This window comes from Hemicordylus capensis, chromosome 7, assembly GCF_027244095.1.
Source record: "Hemicordylus capensis ecotype Gifberg chromosome 7, rHemCap1.1.pri, whole genome shotgun sequence".
Taxonomy (NCBI): Eukaryota; Metazoa; Chordata; class Lepidosauria; order Squamata; family Cordylidae; genus Hemicordylus; species Hemicordylus capensis.
The window spans coordinates 32,800,082-32,821,737 of NC_069663.1; the positions used below are offsets into that span (position 1 = coordinate 32,800,082).

Genomic DNA, 21,656 nt, shown 5'->3' on the forward strand with positions numbered 1-21,656 from the left:
ACCTAAGTATAAGTATGTAGTACACCGCTCTGGGCTCCTTGGAGGAACAGCGGGATATAAAATGTAAATACATAAAAATAAATAAGTTTATCTAATTCTGCTTTCAAGCTGTCTATGGAGATGGCTTTGGGGGTGCCAACCTTCCTTTGGATGTTCTTTGGAGACGGCTTTGGAAAGGGACATTTATATGTGAGGGGGAAAGAGGCACGAAGGGAGTACATGCTGCTCTCCTGTTCCAGGAAATCCCTGGCTCATTAACGCAGGCCAGTGCCCCTTAAACCAGGGGATCTGATCTCGCATAAGAGGGGTATGTGGGAATGCTGGCCATCTTGTTCCCCACTCCCTTCCCAGACACAGACCAGGGCAGGGTAAGGACAGACCAGAAACTGAGCATAACGTTAAAATATATGTGAGCATTTTGGAAACAGCCTGTCCCCTTTTATTTGGGGAGAGTGTTGACATGGTCCGTTTCTCAGGAGTTTGCTAACCACGGGTGCCAACTCACTTCTTCGATGGAAGGCCTCAGGATCATGTCCGGTTCCAACAGGCTTTTGAGAAGGTCCTGGCATTCCTCCGAAATCCCCAAGTGTCCGGGGATGGAGACCCCTTTCTGCTGGTGGCAAAGCATCTTGGGGATGTCTGTGTCGTCAAAGGGCAGGTTTGCACAGAGCATGACATACAGAACCACGCCCATACTCCAAATGTCCCCTTTCCTGCTGTCGTGGGGCACTCCCTGCAGCACCTCGGGGGCTGCGTAGGCAGTGCTGCCACAGAACGTCTGGCTCAACTCCTTGCGGTTCTTGGGGAGCAGCTTGGCAAATCCAAAGTCCGTCAGTTTCAGGTTGAAGCCCTGCAGGAGGGCATTTTCACACTTCAGGTCACGGTGGGCCACGCCACAGCTGTGGCAGTAGCGGATTGCTTCCACCAGCTGGCGGAAGAGGGCTTTGGCTCGGTTCTCGGGCAGGGGCCCCCCTTGCAGGACGCAGTCAAAGACGTCGCCATCCTCCGCCAGTTCCATCACCAGGTAGATCTTCCCGTCCGTGGACTCCAGCATCTCGTACACCTGGATGATGTTCTTGTGGTCCAGGCGCTTGACGATCTGAAGTTCCCTGGGCAGGAATCTCTCGATAAACTCTGAGGAGGAGGAAAAGGGCAGAGTTGGCCAAGGCGTGTAAGGGCCTGAATGGGAAGGTTGGCTGGCTGAAGAAGGGCATGCTCCTACCTTATTTGCTGAGCAACTGAATCATGATTTCCCCCAGATAAATGAGTGTTTCTCTTATGGTCATGGAGCTACTGGGAAAGAGTGTGTTTCATAAACAGAACCATTCAGTGATGGGGTGGTCATCATGGTAGCTAGGAAGGAGCATTGTGGTTTCTCTTACAGCTTTCATGGTTCCACCTTCCTTCTAACATTTAAGTTCCAAGTACCATGTAGTAGGGTTCAGCTAACGCAGGGGTCGTCAACCTGAGGTTCTCTAGCTATTGCTGGACTACAACTCTCATCATCCACAGCCACCATGACCTGAGAGCTTCAGGCTGGCAAGCCCTGGCCCAAAGGGTGAGTTGGGGCCGCCCACCCTTTGAGCGGCCTCTGTGTGGGGCTGTCGCATTTCTCACATGCTGTTGGCTGTCTTAGACAGCTGCTGCTGGTCACTGTAGTTGCCAGGGCCCTCCACTGTCTGGAACCTTTTTTTTTTTTTTTAAACAATATTGTGCATGTGTATGTGTGCACATAGAGTCCTAAGGAGCATGGCAGCCAGGAATGAGACTGCTGGCAGCCACTGTGAAAATCTCTTGAAGGATATGATAGGGATGGCCATCATGTTAGGAGGGAGGAGTACAGGTTCAACTGGCCATGCTCAGAAGGTCTGATGGACCTTGGAAATTCCTGTTGAGAAACAGACCAGTGGGGAGAACGTACACCACACAGTGGATCTAACCACTCTCTGCAACATAATCTCAAAATGCCACAAGGCGAAATCTTCAGGGACGGGGAAATACACATGGTTGTGATTGCACCGTGGACTTGTGAATCTCATACTCCTCATCCTTGCCATTTTATCTCTTCTGGGAAGTAAAGAGATTTGTTTTATTCTTATAACAAATGCTCCTAATGTTGTGTTTGGTCTGGTTGCAATATAATTTATACACTTGGGAATCATTTAATTTAATCTCAAAATTGGCTCTTACTCTCATGACTGAAATTGGAAAGGGCAGCCCTCTCCAAAGTGATGGAGGTCAGTTTGACTAACAGTCATCCCATTTTAGAGTTGGAAGGGACTTTGGAGGTCTTCTATTTCCCTGCTAACTGAGCCAAGAGACACCTTTAAAAAGTGGTGATTCTCTTTATTGAGCAGGGGGAGAGCAACTGGCCCTATCCCTCCCCAGTACAGCATCCCTCCAGTGGCTGTTGCTGCTTGGGTCTATCTTACATTTATTTATTGTTTAGATTGTGAGCCCTTTGGGGGGCGGGGAGCTATTTTATTTTATTTATATCTATGTAAACTGCTTTGGGAACTTTTGTTGACAAGCGGAATATAAATATTTATTGCATTCGTAGTCCAACTCGTGGCTTGGTGCAAGAATTGGCTGCAGCGACCCTGGGAGATTGTCATCCAGCCTTGGCCAGAAAACCTCCAGCACAGGAGGACGCTGCTCGAACAAGGCAGACTGCTCCACTGTTGAACAGCTCTTACTGTGGGGCAATTCTTGTTCACGTCTAGCCTGAAGGTGCTTCCTTGTCATCTCAACCTTTTAGTCCTGCCCTCGCAGAGGAAAGGAGTGCTTTTGTGTGAGCAGCTCCTGTGCAGCAAGAGGACCATTTAAAGGGCTTGTGAATTTTCAGACAATACAAGTTCCAAGATCATGCCCCGGATGGTTTTGGGCTGTTTAGACTCTTTTAGAAAATATTTGCAGTTAATTGCCCTTAGTGAAAACAAACAAAGAAAGAGTAATCTGTGAAACCTAAACGGAAGTAGCTGGATGCCTAGGGGAGTAGAATCTAGTCAGCCATATCTGCAGAGACAATGAAGCTTCTGTTTAGGGGAGGGGGAAGTGTTCTTAAAAGAGAGTGTGGGCATTTGCCAGCGAAACAGTCTTTGCAGTGGAAGAGTTGTTCACAAAAATAAGTTGCCCCCTGGAAACATATACCCCATTCAGGGGTCCCCTGCAGTGTTCCCTCTAACAGGGATGCCCAGATGTTGTGGACTACAACTCCCATAACCCCCAAGCAAAAGCCATTGCAGCTGCAGATTCTGGGAGTTGTAGTCCACAACATCTGGGAGCCCCTGTTAGAGGGAACACTGATCCCCAGAAGTTGTGGGATTACAGCTCCCATCATCGCTAGCCTCGTAGGGATAGACCTCTCTTCCCTCTCGTTCTTACCTTCTGGTCCTCCCAGTTTGTCTATAATTTTCACAGCCACTTTTCGCTGGTGTTTCTTCGAAAAAGCTTCTTTGACCTTTGAATATGTCCCTTCTCCAATGGTTTTGCCCACTTGGTAACCATGGGAGAGAAGAAACTCCTCCATCGTGCCTTTAACCTGCTCATCTGTCATTCTCAGGACATCATGTCATCAGAAGGGTATACACATTGCTCTCTTTCTCCTCCCAGACCAGGGTCTGCATGGGTTGCAGCCCAGGGTGCTAGAACATTTTTCCTGCCCAGACAAGGTCCTTTGATGAGGGGTGAAACTGAGGTTGGGCATCTTGAAACTTTGAGCACCCATTGTGATGCAACCTTGTGTTACCCAAAGCCCCCGGGCTGGAGGTAGTGGTCTTGCACCAATGGGGAGGAGGGAGACAAACTCTCTCCCTCGCCCCCAGGATAAGTACCTGCTGCTGAGCTCAGCTCCCAACAGTGCCTGCCAGGGGGGTGATGGGTTAACCTGTCGAAGGCCTACAGCTGTGAGGCCTAGGGTAAGAGATTATTATAGTTCGTAGAGTAGTACAGCTAGGCCTGCTAACCATTAGGGGTTCAACATGGACGTTTAAGTTGGTCTTTCCCCCCGACCCCCATCATGGAGGTCAGCTGGCTTGTGACTACTTGGCAGGTTTGGGTCTAGCTACGTCGGGCAAGTCTTAAGAGTAAGTATTCTCTCCATCCCCTTCCTTAGCTAGAGAGATGATTCCTTTCGGATTGCACCTGTAGAATACAGTGGGTCCACTGCCCTGTCCCAAGGTGTATGATTGGGGTAGTTAGCTGGTGTGATTTTTGTGGTCGGAGTTCATGTGGTTTAAGCCTGAGGGACTCTCCGTTTCAAATCTGGGCTCAGCTATGAAACTCACAGAATGCGCTTTTGGGCAAATCCCCATTTCAACTTCACCTAACACATGGGTTCTCAAACTTGGTCCTCAACATGTTGCTGGACTACAACTTCTGTAATCCAGTCCCTTTAATAAGCCATTTAATTCCATAAACATGGTGGAGTTGTAGTTTCAATACACAATCTGCAAGTGATTCATAATTGTATGAATGTGTGTCCTCCTAGTGACCTTCTTTTATAAATTAAAAAACTTTATGTAGATCTTACATAGATCGACATATGGCAAAGTATCATTTCTTGAAGGAACAAGCAGTGATAACTATTTTCTTACATGAGCTTCTGGAATTATGGACATGGGAACATAGGAAACTGCCATATACTGAGTCACACCATTGGTCTATCTAGCTCAGCATTGTTTTCACAGACTGGCAGCGGCTTCGCCATGGTTGCAGGCAGGAATCTCTCTCAGCCTTATCTTGGAGAAGCCAGGGAGGGAACTTGAAGCCTTTTGCTCTTTCCAGAGTGGCTCCATTATCACCTGAGGGGAATATCTTACAGGCCTCACACATCAAGTCTCTCTTTTCATATGCAACCAGGGCAAACCCTGCTTAGCTGACAGGTCAGGCTTGCTATCACAAGACCAGCTCTCCCCTCCTGGTGGCTGGTGCTGCTGTGTCAACTGGAATAGATTACCCAGGATTAGGATTGCACGGCGTGCTCAAAGCTAGTGCCCATGATATGCATGGAGAACAGGTCTATCAATGGCTACTAGTCTGGTGGCTGAGGGCCACCTGCAGCCTCAGAGACACGATGCTTCTCAATCCCAGTTGCAGGGGAGCAACTGCAGGAGAGAGGGCATGCACACACCTCCTGCTTGTGGGCTTCCCAGAGGCATCTGGTGGGCCATTGTGTGAAACAGGATGCTGGACTAGATGGGCCTTGGACCTGATCCAGCAGGGCGGTTCTTAACTTCTTATAAATATAAGAACAGCCCTGTTGGATCAGGCCCAAGGCCTCTAGTCCAGCATCCTGTTTCCCACAGTGGCCCACCAGATGCCGCTGGAAGCCTACAGGCAGGAGTTGAGGGCATGCCCTCTCTCCTGCTGTTGCTCCCCTGCAACTGATATTCAGAGGCACCCTACCTCTGAGTCTGGAGGTAGTCTCTAGCCATCCAGACAAGTAGCTGCTGAAAGACAAATGCATGGAGTACAGTTCTAAGTCCCCTTTAAAGCCATCCAAGCTGGTGGCCATCACCACATCTCATGGCAGAGAATTCAACAGATTGATTATGTGCTGTGTGAAAAAGTACTCGCTTCTTTCAGTCCTAAATTGTCCCTGCTAACTTGGCAAAGAGGCACCCTTTTAACATGGTGATTCTCTTTATTTAGCAGGGGGAAAGTAACTGGCCCTATCCACCCCCAGCACAGTACCTCCAGTGACTGTTGCTGGTGTCTCTCTTATGTTTGTTTTAGATTGTGAGCCCTTCGGGGACAGGGATCCATCTTATTTATTTATTATTTCTCTGTGTAAACCACCCTGAGCCATTTTTGGAAGGGCGGTATAGAAATTGAATTAATAATAATAAATAATAAAAAATAATAAATAATCTCTTATTGACATTTTTAAGCACTCCAAAGCCTGAAGGGCTGCGAAGACATAACCTGGCGATTCAAAATTAAATGTCTGAAGTCTCTGTCACAAGCAATCTTTAGAGACTGGAAACCTACAAATGGGAAGAGTCCTCTGTTCATATTCACAATAGCTCAGTGTTCTCTGCTGCAAAACCCAGAAGCTAGAGACGGCTAAGAGCAGGTCCCTGACTTCTTCTTTTTTAGGCTGTGTGAAGTTTGAGTCTGAAGCTGGAAACTTAACACAGGCACCCAGGCACTGCGCACATGGAGTTGACTGTTCCCACTGTGCAGCGCTGCACCACTTTCCCCAGTGCCGGTGGGGCTCCTTTCGAGGAAGTGGAGTTCTCTCCCGCTCCGGTGTCATTTTAGCCCCAGAGAGCTATATGGGGGAAATGCTAGGAGAGGCTCTGCTCCCTGCGTGCCTTCCAGCATGGCACTGAGGCTTGGCAGGGCTCTGTTTCTCTGGAAGGCTCTTGCTGGGGAAGAAGCACAACACTGCTCAGAGGCCAGCGTGATGAGAACTGACGCTCACATTCATGGAGAGGAGAGCTGGTCTTGTGGTAGCAAGCATGAATTGTCCCCTTTGCTAAGCAGGGTCCACTCTGGTTGCATATGAATGGGAGACTTGATGTGTGAGCACTATCAGAGATTCCCCTCAGGGGATGGAGCCGCTCTGGGAAGAGCAGAAGGTTCCCAGTTCCCTCCCTAGCAGCAGCATCTCCAAGATAGGGCGGAGAGAGATTCCTGCCTGCAACCTTGGAGAAGCCGCTGCCAGTCTGTGAAGACAATACTGAGCTAGATAGACCAAGGGTCTGACTCAGTATATGGCAGCTTCCTATGTTCCTAAAAGGTGAGGGGTTTTGTTTGTTTTGTTTTGGCAAAGTGTACCTTGCTTGAAAAATAGTGAGGATTACTGCTGTAGCAGTCGCTTGGCGTGATATATTTACCTGACCGAGTGCCCCTCTTTCTGAGCCAACGTTCAGTGCCTGAAGTCCATAACTCCAGCTTGGCATCCTTTAAGGCACTGAGCGGCTTCGTACAGACCAAAGTGGCACCGACCCACACAGACACACGAACCAGACTCTGTAGCATCACGTTGGTGGTTCAGGAGGAGGACTGACCCGCATCCCTAATGAATGGAGAGAAGCAGGTTTTTAGGAGGGGGAAGGTGGGTTGATTGAGGGAGAAATGGCGAGGAATGTAACAGCTGCTGTTACCTCGGGAGTTTCCATTTTGAACACTTCAGCTGATGAGAGCACCGTTCTTACCTGAGGATAGGGAAGCCCTTTCTCTTCATTAGCCACACACATAAATGGAGGCAAAACATCCAGGACTGGTGTGTTCAGGCCGAGAGTGCTGCTGCCTCACAAACTGCCTTCCCACACACAGCCATCCCAGTTCTGAATGCCTGTCTGGGTGTTTGTGGGAATCCAGGAAGCAATCCCAGTCTCCGGACGTGATAGAGAAGGATATACCTTTGGGGAGGGGGAGGAAGGTGCCCAAATGGGGAGCGGGGGCGCCAGGATCCATGTTCAGCTGAGCTCTCAGCCTTGGGCCACCCCAGCCAGCCTGGAGGCCCCCAGCAGAGAGAAGACCTTCACCCGTGTCCTCCGTGACCCCCCCACACATTGTGATGCGAGCCCTGCCCTTCCAGGTCACAATGCAGCTGAGCCGCTGCCTCCCTCTGGCCTCCATCCCAGCCTGCCCTTTGCAAGAAGGCTCTCCAGGCTGCCCGGTCGACTCTAGGGAGCACTCCTCCACCTTTGAGAGGTAAGGCGGAGCCCCAGGAGGAGGAGCCCAGAGGAGAGGCCGGGGCGGGGGGGAGAGGGGGGCCTGCCCAGGATGTCGCACGACCACAGCTCCCTGTAGGGTGGGCTGGGGAGGGGTGGCCACATGAGCTGAGCTGGGGGCGCCTTCCAGGTTTCCGCTCTGAACTCCCCTTTGAGGGCCTGGGAAGATGGACCCCCCCACACACACTTCTCTCCATGCCTGGAAAAGCTTCATCGGCGATGATTCTGGGTCAGGCTGCTAGTAAAGGCAGATATAATGAATTCTGCGACAACTGTACTGAGAAGGGGCTTCCATCATGTCAGGTGGGGGGTAAGAAGAAACCACCTCTTGGCAGCAGAGGGCAGGAGTGGCTGGCCCTGGCGAGCTGCTGTGAGGGTGGGGGGTGGGTAGCAAAGAAGGCACTGCTGCTGCATCTCCTGCCCGGAGCTCCGTTTGCTCCTCTCGCTCCCCAATCCCGCCCCGCTCCAGCATGAATGACAGCCACGCTGCCTATGCCTGCAGGCAGCACAGCTCTAATTAAGGCTGGGGCAGGGCAGGGCGGGATCTGGGGGGGGAGAGGAGCAAAAGGAGAGGCAGCTGTGACTCCCTGCCCCGCCCCACTCATTAGGATGAGCCGCCTGAGCTGAGGTGTCGGGCCGACTCTGTGTAAAGGCCTGACAAAGGCTCCGACTTGGGGCCTCACCAAGGGCTAGTTCACGCACGGTCAGAAGTCTAGAAATAGTCTGTGTCTGGAGGTGCACAAGAGCCATGCCCCACTCTGCAAGCACCATTTCTGTACTCCAAGCCAAGTGCCCTGGACCCCTCCCTCCCTCATTTGCATAACGGAGTGCTGTAGCTCATGTATGCAAAACACAATATACCATTTACGGCTATTTGCTCTAAAACCTGAAGACGGCTTGTTTTAAAACGAACATGTTTGTTTTAGGACAGTTTTAAAACTGGTAATCTAAGGCCAACTGTCATGATGGGGTACAATGAGAGATGAGGGTCTTTGCCCATTGGGTGTCAACAATGTTCCACCCAGGGCAATCATTTGAGTTGCTTATGCAATGACCCACAGCAGCCATACTGCAAAAAGTCACCCAAACCACCGGTTTCTTTCAATCCACATGAACATCGGAAGCTGACCTCTCCTGAATCAGACCCCTGGTCGGTTTTGTCCAGTATTGTTTTTACTCGGACTAGCTGGAGGCTCACCAGAGTTCCAGGCAGGGGTCTTCCCCAGCCCTACCTGAAGATGCTGCCAGGGAGGGAACCTGGACCTTCTGCATGCAAAGTGGGTACTGACTCCTACCACTGAGCTATGCCACATTGCCACTTGTACTGCTAGTCCAACAGGTCACTTGCTCTGAAGGTCCCCCCCCCCTTTGCCCCCTGCTATGCCCCCTTGCCCTTCACAGCCTGTAAGAGCTCATCTGTGGACAGGAGAGTCCTATCCCATTAAGGCTGCCATAGTCAAACTTCCCAAATCCGGGTGGCCTGATTTGCATATTATGTAAATTATGCAGAAACCAATTTGCATATTTATGTATTTATTTGGCAGATTCGTATACTTTTTCCTCCTTCTCTGCCCTCCTATGTGATCTGATCCAGAGTAAAATCCGGGCAATCTGGGCTCCACATTTGCAATCCATGTAAATCTGGGTGGGATTTAGCAGCCAGGTGGAGGAGACAAAATCCAGGGCTACCCTAAATTCCGGGGGACATGGCAACCCTGTCCCATTCATGCTGTCCTCTCCCTCTCTCCTCCTCCTCCTCCTCCTCTCTCTCTCTCTCTCTCTCTCAGACAGGTCTGGGGCTCGGACATGAGCTCCCAAGAGACCCCACAAGCTCGGAGATTTCCCATAGAGGCAGGAGATTCTCCCAGCCTGGCAACTGCCCCCGAAACACAGGAGCCAGCTGCCCCTGAGCGCACTGCAAGAAGGTAAGGAAGGATTGCGTCGTCAGGATCCCTGGGACAAACCAAGCAAACTCTTCGGGATGGGGCTTCTGCACGGGGGGTCTTCCAAGATCCAGCTTTACTCGGGAATGCCCAGCAGGTGGCTGGGGCCAGGCATGCCTTTGTGCAGCTCTGGTTAGTGGGCCAGCCACACTGCTACCTGGAGCAGGCAGATCTGACCAGTGCTAACCACGCCCTAGTCACGTTGCATTTGGATTACTGGTACATGTTTTATATGGGGTTGCCCTGGAAGAGTATTCGGAGATTTCAGCTAGTACAAAATGCTGTGGCCAAAGCGACATCAGTGGCCAGCTGGTCTGGTCATATATTGACCATTTTGAAGGAATTCCACCGGCTGCCAGTTTGTTTGGGGTCCAATTCAAGGTGCTGGTTTTAAGTTTTAAAGCCCTAAACAGTTGAGGCCCTGGATATCTATAATATTACCTATTTATAAGAACATAAGAACAGCCCTGCTGGATCAAGCCCATCAAGTCCAGGATCCTGTTTCACACAGTGGCCCACCAGATGCCGCTGGAAGCCTACAGGCAGGAGTTGAGGGCATGCCCTCTCTCCTGTTGTTACTCCCCTGCAACTGGTATTCAGAGGGATCCTGCCTCTGAGGCTGGAAGTGGCCTATAGCCCTCTGACTAGTGGCCATTGATAGACCTCTCCTCCATGGAATTATCCAAACCCCTCTTAAAGACATCCAGGTTGTTGGCTGTCGCCACATCTTGTGGCAGAGAATTCCACAAGTTGATTATGTGTTGTGTGGAAAAGTACTTCAATTTGTTGGTCCTAAATTTCCTGGCGATGAATTTCATGGGATGACCCCTGGTTCTAGTGTTGTGTGAGAGGGAAAAGAATTTATCTCTCTCCACTTTCTCCACACCATGCATGATTTTATAGACCTCTATCATGTCTCCCCGCAGTCATCTTTTTTCTAAACTAAAAAGCCCCAGGTGTTGTAGCCTTGCCTCATAAGAAGGTGCTCTAGGCCCCTGATCATCTTGGTTGCCCTCTTCTGCACCTCTTCCAGCTCTACAATGTCCTTCTTTAGATATGGTGGCCAGAATTGTAAGCAGTACTCCAAGTGAGGCTGCACCATAGTTTTCTATAAGGGCATTATAATATTAGCATTTCTATTTTCAATCACCTTTCTAATGATCCCTTGAATGGAATTGGCCTTTTTCACAGCTGCTGTGCATTGAGTCGACACTTTCAGTGGGCTGTCCACCATGACCCCAAGATGTATAATATAGGATATCCTATATTATACAGGGATCTGTGGTTGCCAGGAATTGAAACTGATTCAACGGCACACCTTTTACCTTTATATTACTTATAAAAATGACTTGGATGCAGGGTAGTTAAGAGAGCGCCTCCTTTGTCATGAATCCTCCTGCTGATTAAGATAATCTGGGGAGGTTCAGTTATAGTTGCCACCAGCTCATTTGGTGGCGACTCAGGACAGGGCCTTCTCTGTGGCTGCCCCAGGTCTCTGGAATGCACTCCATGACAAAATAAGAGATTCTCTCTCTCTGGCTGTTTTCTTTTTTAAAAGACCCTTAAGACACACATGTTTTCTCAGGCGTGTAACTAACTAACTAACTAACTAATTAATTTTAAATGGTTTGTTTTATATGGTAACTTGGTTTGAATAAATTTATCCTGTTTTATATTTGTTGTGTTTTAACTTCTGTACACAGCCTAGGGATACACATATCAGACTGTATATACATATGATAAATAAATAAATATCTGAAGGTCCGCCTGCTCCTAGCAGAATCCACCCACCACATGAGATGCACTGGAAGGGCTTTGCTTTCTCTGGGTGCTGACCCCAACTGATGCCTGCTTGTTGTAAATGTTGCTGGCTGGGGCCATCTCAGTGATGGTTGCCCCCTATGCTCTGGAACCCTTTTTCAGAGATGTCCCTACCTTCCTGTCTCTTTCAGTTTTCCACTGCTGCTTAAAGATCTTACTTTTTACCCAGGTTTTTCATTATTAATTCATGTTTGGAATTATCTCTACTTTTAAGCAGTTTTGATAAGAATTGCATGTTGATGCTGTTTTTTCTATGTATGTCAACTTGAGATGATGTGAAAGGTGATGAATACATACAATAAATATTCAGGAAAGTAATGGCATATTTCCAACTCTCCTGCAGAAAGTAGTGGCTTTCTTATCTTTCCTTGCAATGAGGAAACAAGCGTAAAAAACTCTGCCTTTGAAAACACAGGAGGATAGAAATAGTCACACTCTAGTCTCTAACCATCAACGCTGGGCAACTTCCATTAGCCATGATTGATTGATTGATTGATTAAGTGCCATCAAGTTGGTGTTGACTCTTAGCAACCACATAGATAGATTCTCTCCAGGATGATCTGTCTTCAGCTTGGCCTTTAAGGTGTCTCAGAGGTGCATTCATTGCTGTCATAATCGAGTCCATCTACCTTGCTACTGGTCGTCCTCTTCTTCTCTTTCCTTCAACTTTTCCCAGCATTATGGACTTCTCAAGGGAGCTGTATCTTTGCTTAATGTGTCCTAAGTATGATAGTTTGAGCTTGGTTATTTGTGCCTTGAGTGACAATTCTGGATTGATTTGTTCTAGGATCCATTTGTTTGTTTTCCTGGCTGTCCATGGTATCCTCAAAAGTCTTCTCCAATTCCAAAGTTCAAAAGTGTCAATACTTTTTCTATCTTGCTTCTTCAAAGTCCAGCTTTCGCAACCATAGAGTGTAACGGGGAAAACCATTGTCTGAACAATTCTAATCTTTGTAGGTGTAGAAACGTCATGGCATCTAAATAGCCTTTCTAAGGCCTTCATTGCAACCCTACTGAGTGCTAGTCTGCGGCATATTTCATGACTGCTGGATCCTTTACTGTTAACGGTTGATCCTAAAAGGCAGAATCTATCCACCACTTCAATGTTTTCATTGTCAATTCTGAGGCTGTTTGCTGTACCTGTTGTCATTAACCATGACTAAGCCTAATTGAAATTAATGGGACTTAAGTCATTCATGACTAACTTGTCTCATAGATTTCAGTGGTGACAGTTTTGGTCACAAAAGGATTGATAGAACTGGAAAAGGTGCAGAAGAGGGCAACCAAAATGATCAGGGGTCTAGATGGTCTTCCTTATGAGGTAAGGCTACAACATTTGGGGCTTTTTAGTTTAGAAAAAAGGTGACTGAGGGGAGACATGACAAAGGTTTATAAACATTATGCGTGGTGTGGAGAGAGAGAAATTTTTCTCCCTGTCTCTGAACATTAGAATCGGTGTCCCATTGAAATGATTGCCAGGGAATTTGGGACTAACAGGAAGTACTTCTTCACACAGCACATAATTAATCTATGGAATTCTCTGCCACTGGATGTGATGGACACAGCTTAGGTGGCTTTAAAAGGGCTTAGGCAAATTCATGGATGACATGAGGCCTATCAAGGGCTACTAGTCTTGATGACTATAGGCCACCTCCAGGTTCAGAGGCAGGATGCGGGGAGCCATGGTGAGAGAGGAGACATGCCTTCATCTCCTGTTTGTGAGCTTTCTAGAGGCATCTATCTGGTGGGTCGCTGCGGGAAACAGGAGGCGGGACCAGAGAGGCTTTCTGGGGCCTGATCCAGCAGGGCTCTTCTTATGCTTCTTATGCACCATGACCAGTGGTGGCTCATCCAGGACTTAAAGAGCCAGCGCCCCCCCACCCAAAAAAAGGCAGCTTGAGTTGCTCCTCCTCCCCCACCACCTGAGAGCTCTGGTGCCTGCAAGCTGGCCATTCATCAGGTAGAGCTGGAAACCGTGCAATTCTACCCGACGAATGGCCAGCCTGCAGGCAGGACATCTCTCATGAATGCTGGGGCGAGAGAGAGAGAGAGAGAGGAGCAACCTGATCTGCCTCCTTTGGTCTCCCCCCCCCGCCCCCGGCTCATTAGGTTGAGTCGCTATTGGTCACGGTTAACTTTTCTGGAAGTGGCCCACTGTCTCTTTACAGCATCCAAGGGGAAACTAGATATATGGATTTATTTGTTTATTTTTTACATTTATATCCTGCTCTTCCTCTGAGGAGCTTAGAGCAGTGTACATGGTTATTTGTATCCTCACAGCAACCCCGTGAAGTAGGTTAGGCTGAGAGATATATGATTGGCCCAGAGTCACCCCATGTGAATGGGGATTCAAACTCAGGTCTTCCCGGTCCTAGTCCAACACTCTAACCACTATGCTATATGAGAGAGAGAGAGAGAGAGAGACTTTAAATAGTGCAGTGGGGAAATGCTTGACTAACAAGCAGAAGGTTGCCGGTTCGAATCCCCGCTGGTATGTTTCCCAGATTATGGGAAACACCTATATCGGGCAGCAGCAATATAGGAAGATGCTGAAAGGCATAATCTTACACTGCATGGGAGGAGGCAATGGTAAACCCCTCCTGTATTCTACCAAAGAAAACCACAGGGTCCGTGGGTGCCAGGCGTGGAAATCGACTTGACAGCACACTTTATCTTGAAAGGCTGCCAGCAGCAATCTAGCATCCAATTACTTCTGGCCAAGTGCATTCCTTCAGTAGTAACAGCGCAGGAAATTGCTACCTTCTCCTACCTCAGGCTGGCTGTTGAGGTGTATATGACGGGAGGAGTTGCTGCTGAGATTCAATTAATTTAGGGCGTGCAGAGACAGTTAAGTAAATGATTATTGGTGTGGGGAGGGGAAAATATTTCATGCCACGTGTTTTACAGAAAAGAAGAGCATGCAAATACGTGATGTCAATGTAAGTGCCTACCTTCAGGGGCATATCTAGGGTAGGGCAGGCAGGGCACGTGCCCCGGGCGCCACTTGAAGGGGGGTGCCATTCTCTAAAATTAAAAAATAAAAATAAAAATGGTTGCCGAAAACAAAATGGCCACTGCACATGCTCAAATGGCCTCTGTTTTCAGCGGCCATTAAAAAAAAAATTTAAACAACGGCCACAACACTTGCTCAAATGGTCCCTGAGAGGCCCTAGAGGCCAGCGCGGGGAGGGGGAACCTTTACAGACACCCCCCCCACAGCCTTTAGGAAGCATCCCGAAGGGGCTACAGATAAAAAATAATAATATAATATAAGTCACTGTACACATATTTAGTTTGGCACTATGTACAGAGAATCAGGGCTTGTGAATACTGAGCTGAAGCTTATGAGCTAGGATTGTATTCATTTGCTCTTACTTTGCTTCTTGTGATAAGTGAGTAAAATGTGATGTCTTAATAATATGGCTATTAATGGTGAGTTTGTCTTTGAATCAGTGTGAAATACTTAGTATTAAGGCCCACTGGGAGTTTCTTGCTCTCTTTCTCTCATTTTAACTGTCTTTCTGAAATACTAGAATATATTCCAAGCAGTGACACAGTTTACTAGCACTTAGCAATAGCAATAGCACTTACATTTATATACCGCTCTATAGCCGGAGCTCTCTAAGCGGTTTTACAATGATTTAGCATATTGCCCCCAACATTCTGGGTACTCATTTTACCGACCTCGGAAGGATGGAAGGCTGAGTCAACCTTGAGCCCCTGGTCAGGATCAAACTTGTAACCTTCTGGTTACAGGGCGGCAGTTTTACCACTGCACCACCAGGGGCTCTTCATATCCCTGCATATCCTTTAATTATTTTCAGAGTAGCTGGGAAAAGCCAAATTTTCCATTTATTTTTAAAACTTACATAATAGTGATGCTACAATGCATAGTAGAGAATTAGACAGGTACGTCTGTTTTGTTTTCCAAGTACACCTCCACATAGTATTTGGGTATTTCATGAGCCCCAGCATACTGAAATTTGTAGTTTTCCAGCATTTTTTGGTCTGGCTACATCCACTGCTAAATAGTTTTTTAAATATTAAAAGATTAAGGAGCTTGACTTGTATTTTTGAGCTGATATTATGGTAAACTTATCTGAAAGATGGGTGTCAGATGTTTGGACAGGGGGCGCAATTTCAGTGCTTGCCCTAGGCGCTATTTTTCCTAGATACGCCTCTGTCTACCTTTAATAAATAGCTTAACTCTTTTTGTTTGCAGTAGTACAGTCTTCTTGGCTTGTTTCATCAGGTCTTAGCACTGTACCTGCGTGACTTGAGAGCAGGGAGGGAAAGGGAAAGTGTGCTGGCGAGTCGGTGTTGACTCCTGGTGACCACAGCACCCTGTGGTTGTCTTTGGTTGTCTTTGGTAGAATACAGGAGGGGTTTACCATTGTCATCTCCCGCGTAGTACGAGATGATGCCTTTCAGCACCTTTCTATATTGCTGCTGCCCGATATAGGTGTTTCCCATAGTCTGGGAAACATACCAGCAGGGATTTGAACCGGCAACCTCATGCTTGCTAGGCAAGTAATTTCCCGCTGCGCCATTAGCTGGCTGAGACTGACCCACAATTGTTCCAGACATCTTGCAGAGCTGCCCTTGCGAGTTGTATGCTTTGTCATGACTGAAGTGGAAAATTGAAATGCCCTTTGCTTATGGCTCTGGAATCTGGTCAGGAGACCTTGCTGAAACTAATTTGGTTTGAGTTTGGCCAGTGGCCTGGATAGGAAATCACTTGGGAATCCCATGTACACCACTCGGGACAGGGCCTTCTCTGTTGCTGCCCCCAGACTCTGGAATGCTCTCCCAGTGGGTATCCGCTCCTCAGTCTCCATCACAGTTTTTAGAAAGCATGTCAAATTGTGGCTTTTTACCCAGGCTTTTATATGATTGTCTCCACTGCTGCTTCTTGTATTTTGTACTGTTTTTATGCTTGTTTTTATTTATTTATTTTTAAATCAAATTTGTTTTTATATTTTTTAGCTCAATATTTTAATGTGTTTTTTTATCATTTTGTTTTTAAACTTTATTGTGAGCCGCTTTGGGATTTTCTTAATGAAAGGTGGGGTATAAATTTAACAATAAATAAAAAAATAATTTAAAAAATTATATTCAGGAAGACAATACACAGTCAATTTAGGTAAAAGAAATATACTTTTATTTTAATAAATATAGATCGTAGTCCTGTATGATATTTGGTTTTTTACCTGCTTTGATATTCTCAATAAAAATAAAATGGAAAAGGAAACCATTGTCTTGCAACAATAAAGTACAGATTCCCATATCTGCAGAAAACAGAATCGGAATTATTTAGGATGTCATTTTCCAGGACAAATAGCATGTTGTATTGCATGTGTTCATTTGCAGTTCCAAATATATGGAGGGATCACCTCTCTCTCTTCCCCCCCCCCTTTTTTATAGGCAGCTGAGAAGATGTCCAGGGTGCCACTGCCTGACCTTACCCAACGTCCCCATTGACGTCTACATTGCCATGGGTGGGAGCCACAGGCCACGAACCACCTGAAGGCTCCCCCAGGTTGGGTTCAAGTGCTAAGGCCGCAGCGGCTGTCCCAGAAAACACACTGACAGCCGAAGAACAGCAAAGCAAGCCACACAGAACAGTGACGCACATTTTAATAAAAAGGACACCTTAAAATGTTTCTGTGGGGGGGTCCTTCCTGGAGTTTGCTTTGTTTCTCTCCACTGCTGCCCACCCACATGCCAGAGAGCAGAAACAGAGCTGTAGCCCAGACCAAATGTGGGTGAGGTTCCCTCTGAGAAACTTGGGGCCTTAATCTGAGCCCAGGGCCCAGCCTTGGAACACGTAAGTAACAGAAGAGTGCATCTGTGAATATGCCAAGTGGCCAAGCAGTTAATTCATAGCTGTGGTGAGCTTTCTGGGCTCACATCTCATGCTCCTAACTACAACTTGTCCTGCTTATCCTCAAGCATTGGATTCAAATAGAGTCAAGAGTCATAGAATTGGATACATTGGATTATGTAAACTGAGCCTCGGATCAAAATGGTTAGATGTTGTTACACACAAGGTGTGTTTCCAAGCTCCAGTCTGTGGAGTTACTTCTGATCAAGCTATAGTTAGCTTCACCAATGCAACTCCAGACACTAGCCAGGGATTCACCAACTGCAGTGGTTAGACTGTATCCTGAGCTTCACCAGCCAGTGTTGGACTATAGCTATGGTCTTCACCAACTGCCCCAGTTAGACTATAGCCAATGACCAAGCTGATCCAAAATGGCTGGCCATGGACCTCATTCCTTGGGCTGTTGGACTTATCTACTCCATCTGGGGAGACTTGCCAGTACCAAGGAGGGGAGCCTGGAGGACCTTGCCAACTAGTTGGCTGGACTATAGCCGCCACCCCCCCCGAGTGTTCAAGGGGCTTACTCCCTCTGGGGAGATTTATTCATTTATTAATTCAATTTCTATACCGCCCTTCCAAAAATGGGTGGTTTACACAGATAAATAATAAATAATGCATACACTTTTGCACAGGCTTCACCAACCAACCCTTTTCTTTTCTGGCCTAGGATCCCCAGTTGGAAATGGGCAAGGGGCTTGGTCTCTCCAGGGAGACATCTCTACCCAGCCCAATCTTATGGAACACCACAGATTGGTATGCAAGAAGCAATCCCTGAATTAGAGGGGATCTTCCCAGCGGATGTGTGAAGAGACACAAGGAACCAGTCTAGAGATATCTTCTGTGATTTTACTTAAGGAAATAGATTTGGAGAGATACAATAGTTATAAGGTCCTGGCAAGCAAAGCAACTTTACCTAACTGTAATACAAGCAAGTTACCTAGTGGAGGGAAAGGGGAAGGGGAGCAAGTACAGTTAGTTAGTTACCAAAGGTGCAGGGAAACCAACTGAATGTCCAATTCAAGGTTTATCCCGGTGATAACTGATGCTAGGGTTTGATGACAGGATGGGTGTACCATGATGGGATGTGGGGGACACTACAGCATTGGAGAGGGAGAAGACACGTCTTCTGGACCTGCCCTCTGAGAGTTGGGTCTGGAGTCTTCTGGTTTTATATTCTTATTTATTTATTTATTCATCCATCCGATTTCTATACCGCCCTTCATAAAATGACTCAGGGCGGTTTACACAGAGAAATAATAAATGAATAAGATGGATCCCTGTCCTCAAAAGGCTCACAATCTAAAAAGAAACATAAGATAGACACCAGCAACAGCCACTGGAGGGATGCTGTGCTGGGGGTGGATAGGGCCAGTTACTCTCCCCCTGCTCAATAGAGAATCACCACGTTAAAAGGTGCCTCTTGGCACTTAAAAGGTGCCAAGTTAGCAGGGGTTTGGGTCTTGGTCCTCAACTGCTCTTGGGGTCAGCCTTCATATCTATCAACACATATCGTTATGACAACCACCTGTCTGGGTTTGGGTCTTCAGATGTTTTCAGATGTTCTCCTTTCATCATACACAGCCTCTTCTCTTCTGCACCCCGAGACCTTAAAAATAAATTTTCTGAAGTCTTTGGCTTGCTGGTTAGACGCTATTTGTTAAACAGTCATCACTTTTCCTTTCTGGTCACAGTCTTTATCAGTCTTTCAAAATGGGAATTTGAGGAAGGAGGGGATGGGGCAAGATTACGATGATGCTAAATTGCTATATAGAATACTTATGCCAGGTGTCCTGAGTAAAATGCAGTAATACACATGTCATAAGTACAAGGTTACAGAATGAAAGGCTCATTATTTCTTAGTCTATGGGTGGGGCTAATACATAAAAGCAGCTAACAAGATATCTGGGACCTTGCTAATGTAGCACTCTTGCTGCGGTCTTCCATCCAGCAAGGCCATTCATACATCTGTCAGCATGCTCCATGTCTGGCAACCTTGGCATAGCTTAGCTGCAGGGACAGTAGTTCTGCTATTCTCCTTTGACATGAATGGAAAAGAGCTGCAAGAGTAAGATGGTTAGCCTGGAAATAACAACAGGAAAACAAGCCCCCAGAAGCAGGGGTGCAATAGGGCAGAATTGCCAGGAAGTGCCTGGACCCCTCTTTTCGCTCATGTCTATTTCTGTTAAATTGGGGGTGGGGGCTGTAGCTCAGTGGAAGAGCATCTGCTTTGCATGCAGAAGCCCCACGTTCAATCTCTGGCATCTGCAGGTGGGGCTGGGAAAGACCTCTGTAGACAATACTGGGCTAGATGGACCAATAATATACAGCAGCTTCCTATGTCCTGCTCAACTTTGCTCCCCACCCCTGTGCTGTTTTTGGGCTACAACTTCCCTGGCAAAATACAAGGTGCTGCTGGTTATAACCTATAAGACCCTAAATAGCTTGGGACCTGGGTATTTAAGAGAACGTCTTCTTCGTCATGAACCCCATTGCCCATTGGGATCATCAGGAGAGGTCCGTCTGCAGTTGCCACCAACTCATCTGGGGGCTACTTGGGGACGGGCCTTCTCCGTTGCTGCCCCGATGCTTTGGATCGTGCTTCCTGCTGAAATAAGAGCCTCCCCATCTCTGACAATTAAAAAAAAAATCTTTAAAGACACATTTGTTCTCCCAGGCTTTTAAGTAAATACCGTTTTTTAATAGTTTTAACATTGTTTTAAAATATTGTTTTAAGGTTTCAAATTGTTGTAATGTTTTAACTTTTTGTTGTAATTTATTTTTACCAATGTTTTAATTTGTTGTCATTTATCTGCTTTAACTAATGTTTTAACTTTCTGTTTTTGTTGTAAACTGCCCAGAGACGTATATTTTCGGTGGCATAAAAATATGTTAAATAAATAAATACAATAAATATGTTAAATAAATAAATACATCATCTCCAGCCACAGTGGCCAATAGCCAGGGGTTATGGGAGTTGTAGGCCAACATCTGCAGGAGGGCCAAAGCTGAGCAGCCCTGACCTCTGTACATAGGTCTCTCATATGTATGACAGTCTGATTTCAGTCTGTCTGTTGACTCATTTTTTATATTTCCTCTTGCAAATCATCCCCCCCCCACTAGACTTTTTGTGTACGTGTGATAAAACCAGTTTCTTATACATCTTGTCAATTACAAAGACACATGTGTCCATGCTAGAGAGCCAAAGCCCAACTGAATAGTGGGCTCTCCCTTGTAGGAGGTTTTTGAGCAGAGGCTGCATAGTCAGCAGTTGTGGATGCTCTTGCTCTGATTTCCTGCAGAGAGCTGGGGGTCAGACTAGATTACCTCCAAGTCACTCTAATTCTATTAGTTGCATTAGCAGTGCTCTAATTCTATTAGTTATGAATGCAGCCCTGTCCAAGCTGTTTTTCACTCCAGCTTAGTTGCTTTGCTTCCAGATGATGCATATGCATGTTTATGTTGCAGGCTTCAATTTACTAGAGACCTTCCCTCCTGCATGAGAGGGAAGCAGCAATACATCTTTTACGAATCAATCTTTATTGGTATGGTCACAAACCAGAAATTTTTTAAAGAAGGTATCTACCAGCTGCAGCTTTTGTAAGTACTTGTGCTACAAATAATTAACATTTTTATTTTAAAAAAAATCTGCTGCCTGATTAATCGGGGAGTTGCTTAGCAGAGGATGTAATAGGTACACAGTTCAAAGTGTAACTTTCATATGTGGATCCTAGAAATGGATTACAGACTTTTCCCCCTGATGTAAATAGCTGACGGCAAAGACTCACAATCTAAAAAGAAACACAACGGAGACACCAGCCACAGCCACTAGAGGGCGACTGAACGTGGCTACTCTAACGCTGCTAAATTGAAGAGAACCACCACTTTTAAACAGTGCCTCTTTGCCCATTTAGTAGGGGGCCATTCACTCTATATTGCTTGTATCGTGCAAACCCGGTGTACAATATGCGGCCTAGGCAAAGCAATATTCTATAGGAACAGCTGTTCTTCTCCTGCTAAATATAAGAGCCATCACTTTAAAAGGTGTCCATTTGCTTACTTAGCAGGGCTTGAACCTGTATCTGTGCTGCTGCTGCTGCTGCTGCTGGAGATGGATAACAACAACAACAATTTATTATGTTTGTAAATTTCCTCCCACTCACGTTTCGGGGCGGTTTACAACAAATACATCAAAATAAATAACAATAATGATACACACATATTGGAATAATAAAATTTCCATCAGAAGCGTCCTGTGAAACCTTCAAGCCGGCACTCGCCCGCTCCCCGCTCCCCTCTCTTTCTTTCCTCGGCCTCGTCTTCAGC

The 21,656-nt window shown here is 46.8% G+C and overlaps 2 protein-coding genes across 4 annotated transcripts; one reads left to right on the plus strand and one right to left on the minus strand.

Annotated features, from left to right (window-relative positions):
• Positions 1-393: 393 nt before the first annotated feature.
• Positions 394-7,498, minus strand: TSSK3 (testis specific serine kinase 3). 3 transcript variants are annotated; one of them, XM_053268072.1, is made up of 3 exons: positions 7,164-7,498; positions 6,843-7,024; positions 394-1,134 (listed from the first exon to the last, which is right to left on the minus strand). In XM_053268072.1, exons 2-3 carry the CDS (start codon positions 6,985-6,987, stop codon positions 473-475), a joined length of 807 nt encoding a protein of 268 aa, XP_053124047.1. In that variant the 5' UTR covers positions 6,988-7,024; positions 7,164-7,498; the 3' UTR covers positions 394-472. The 3 variants fall into 3 exon arrangements, with proteins under 3 accessions (XP_053124047.1, XP_053124048.1, XP_053124046.1); XM_053268073.1 differs by having other exon boundaries at positions 7,371-7,464; XM_053268071.1 differs by lacking the exons at positions 6,843-7,024; positions 7,164-7,498 and adding an exon at positions 3,385-3,692.
• Positions 3,840-17,112, plus strand: FAM229A (family with sequence similarity 229 member A). Its single transcript, XM_053268074.1, has 4 exons — positions 3,840-3,917; positions 7,550-7,665; positions 9,473-9,610; positions 16,874-17,112. The coding sequence occupies exons 2-4, from the start codon at positions 7,556-7,558 to the stop codon at positions 16,974-16,976; spliced, it is 351 nt and encodes a 116-aa protein (XP_053124049.1). The 5' UTR covers positions 3,840-3,917; positions 7,550-7,555; the 3' UTR covers positions 16,977-17,112.
• Positions 17,113-21,656: the final 4,544 nt, after the last annotated feature.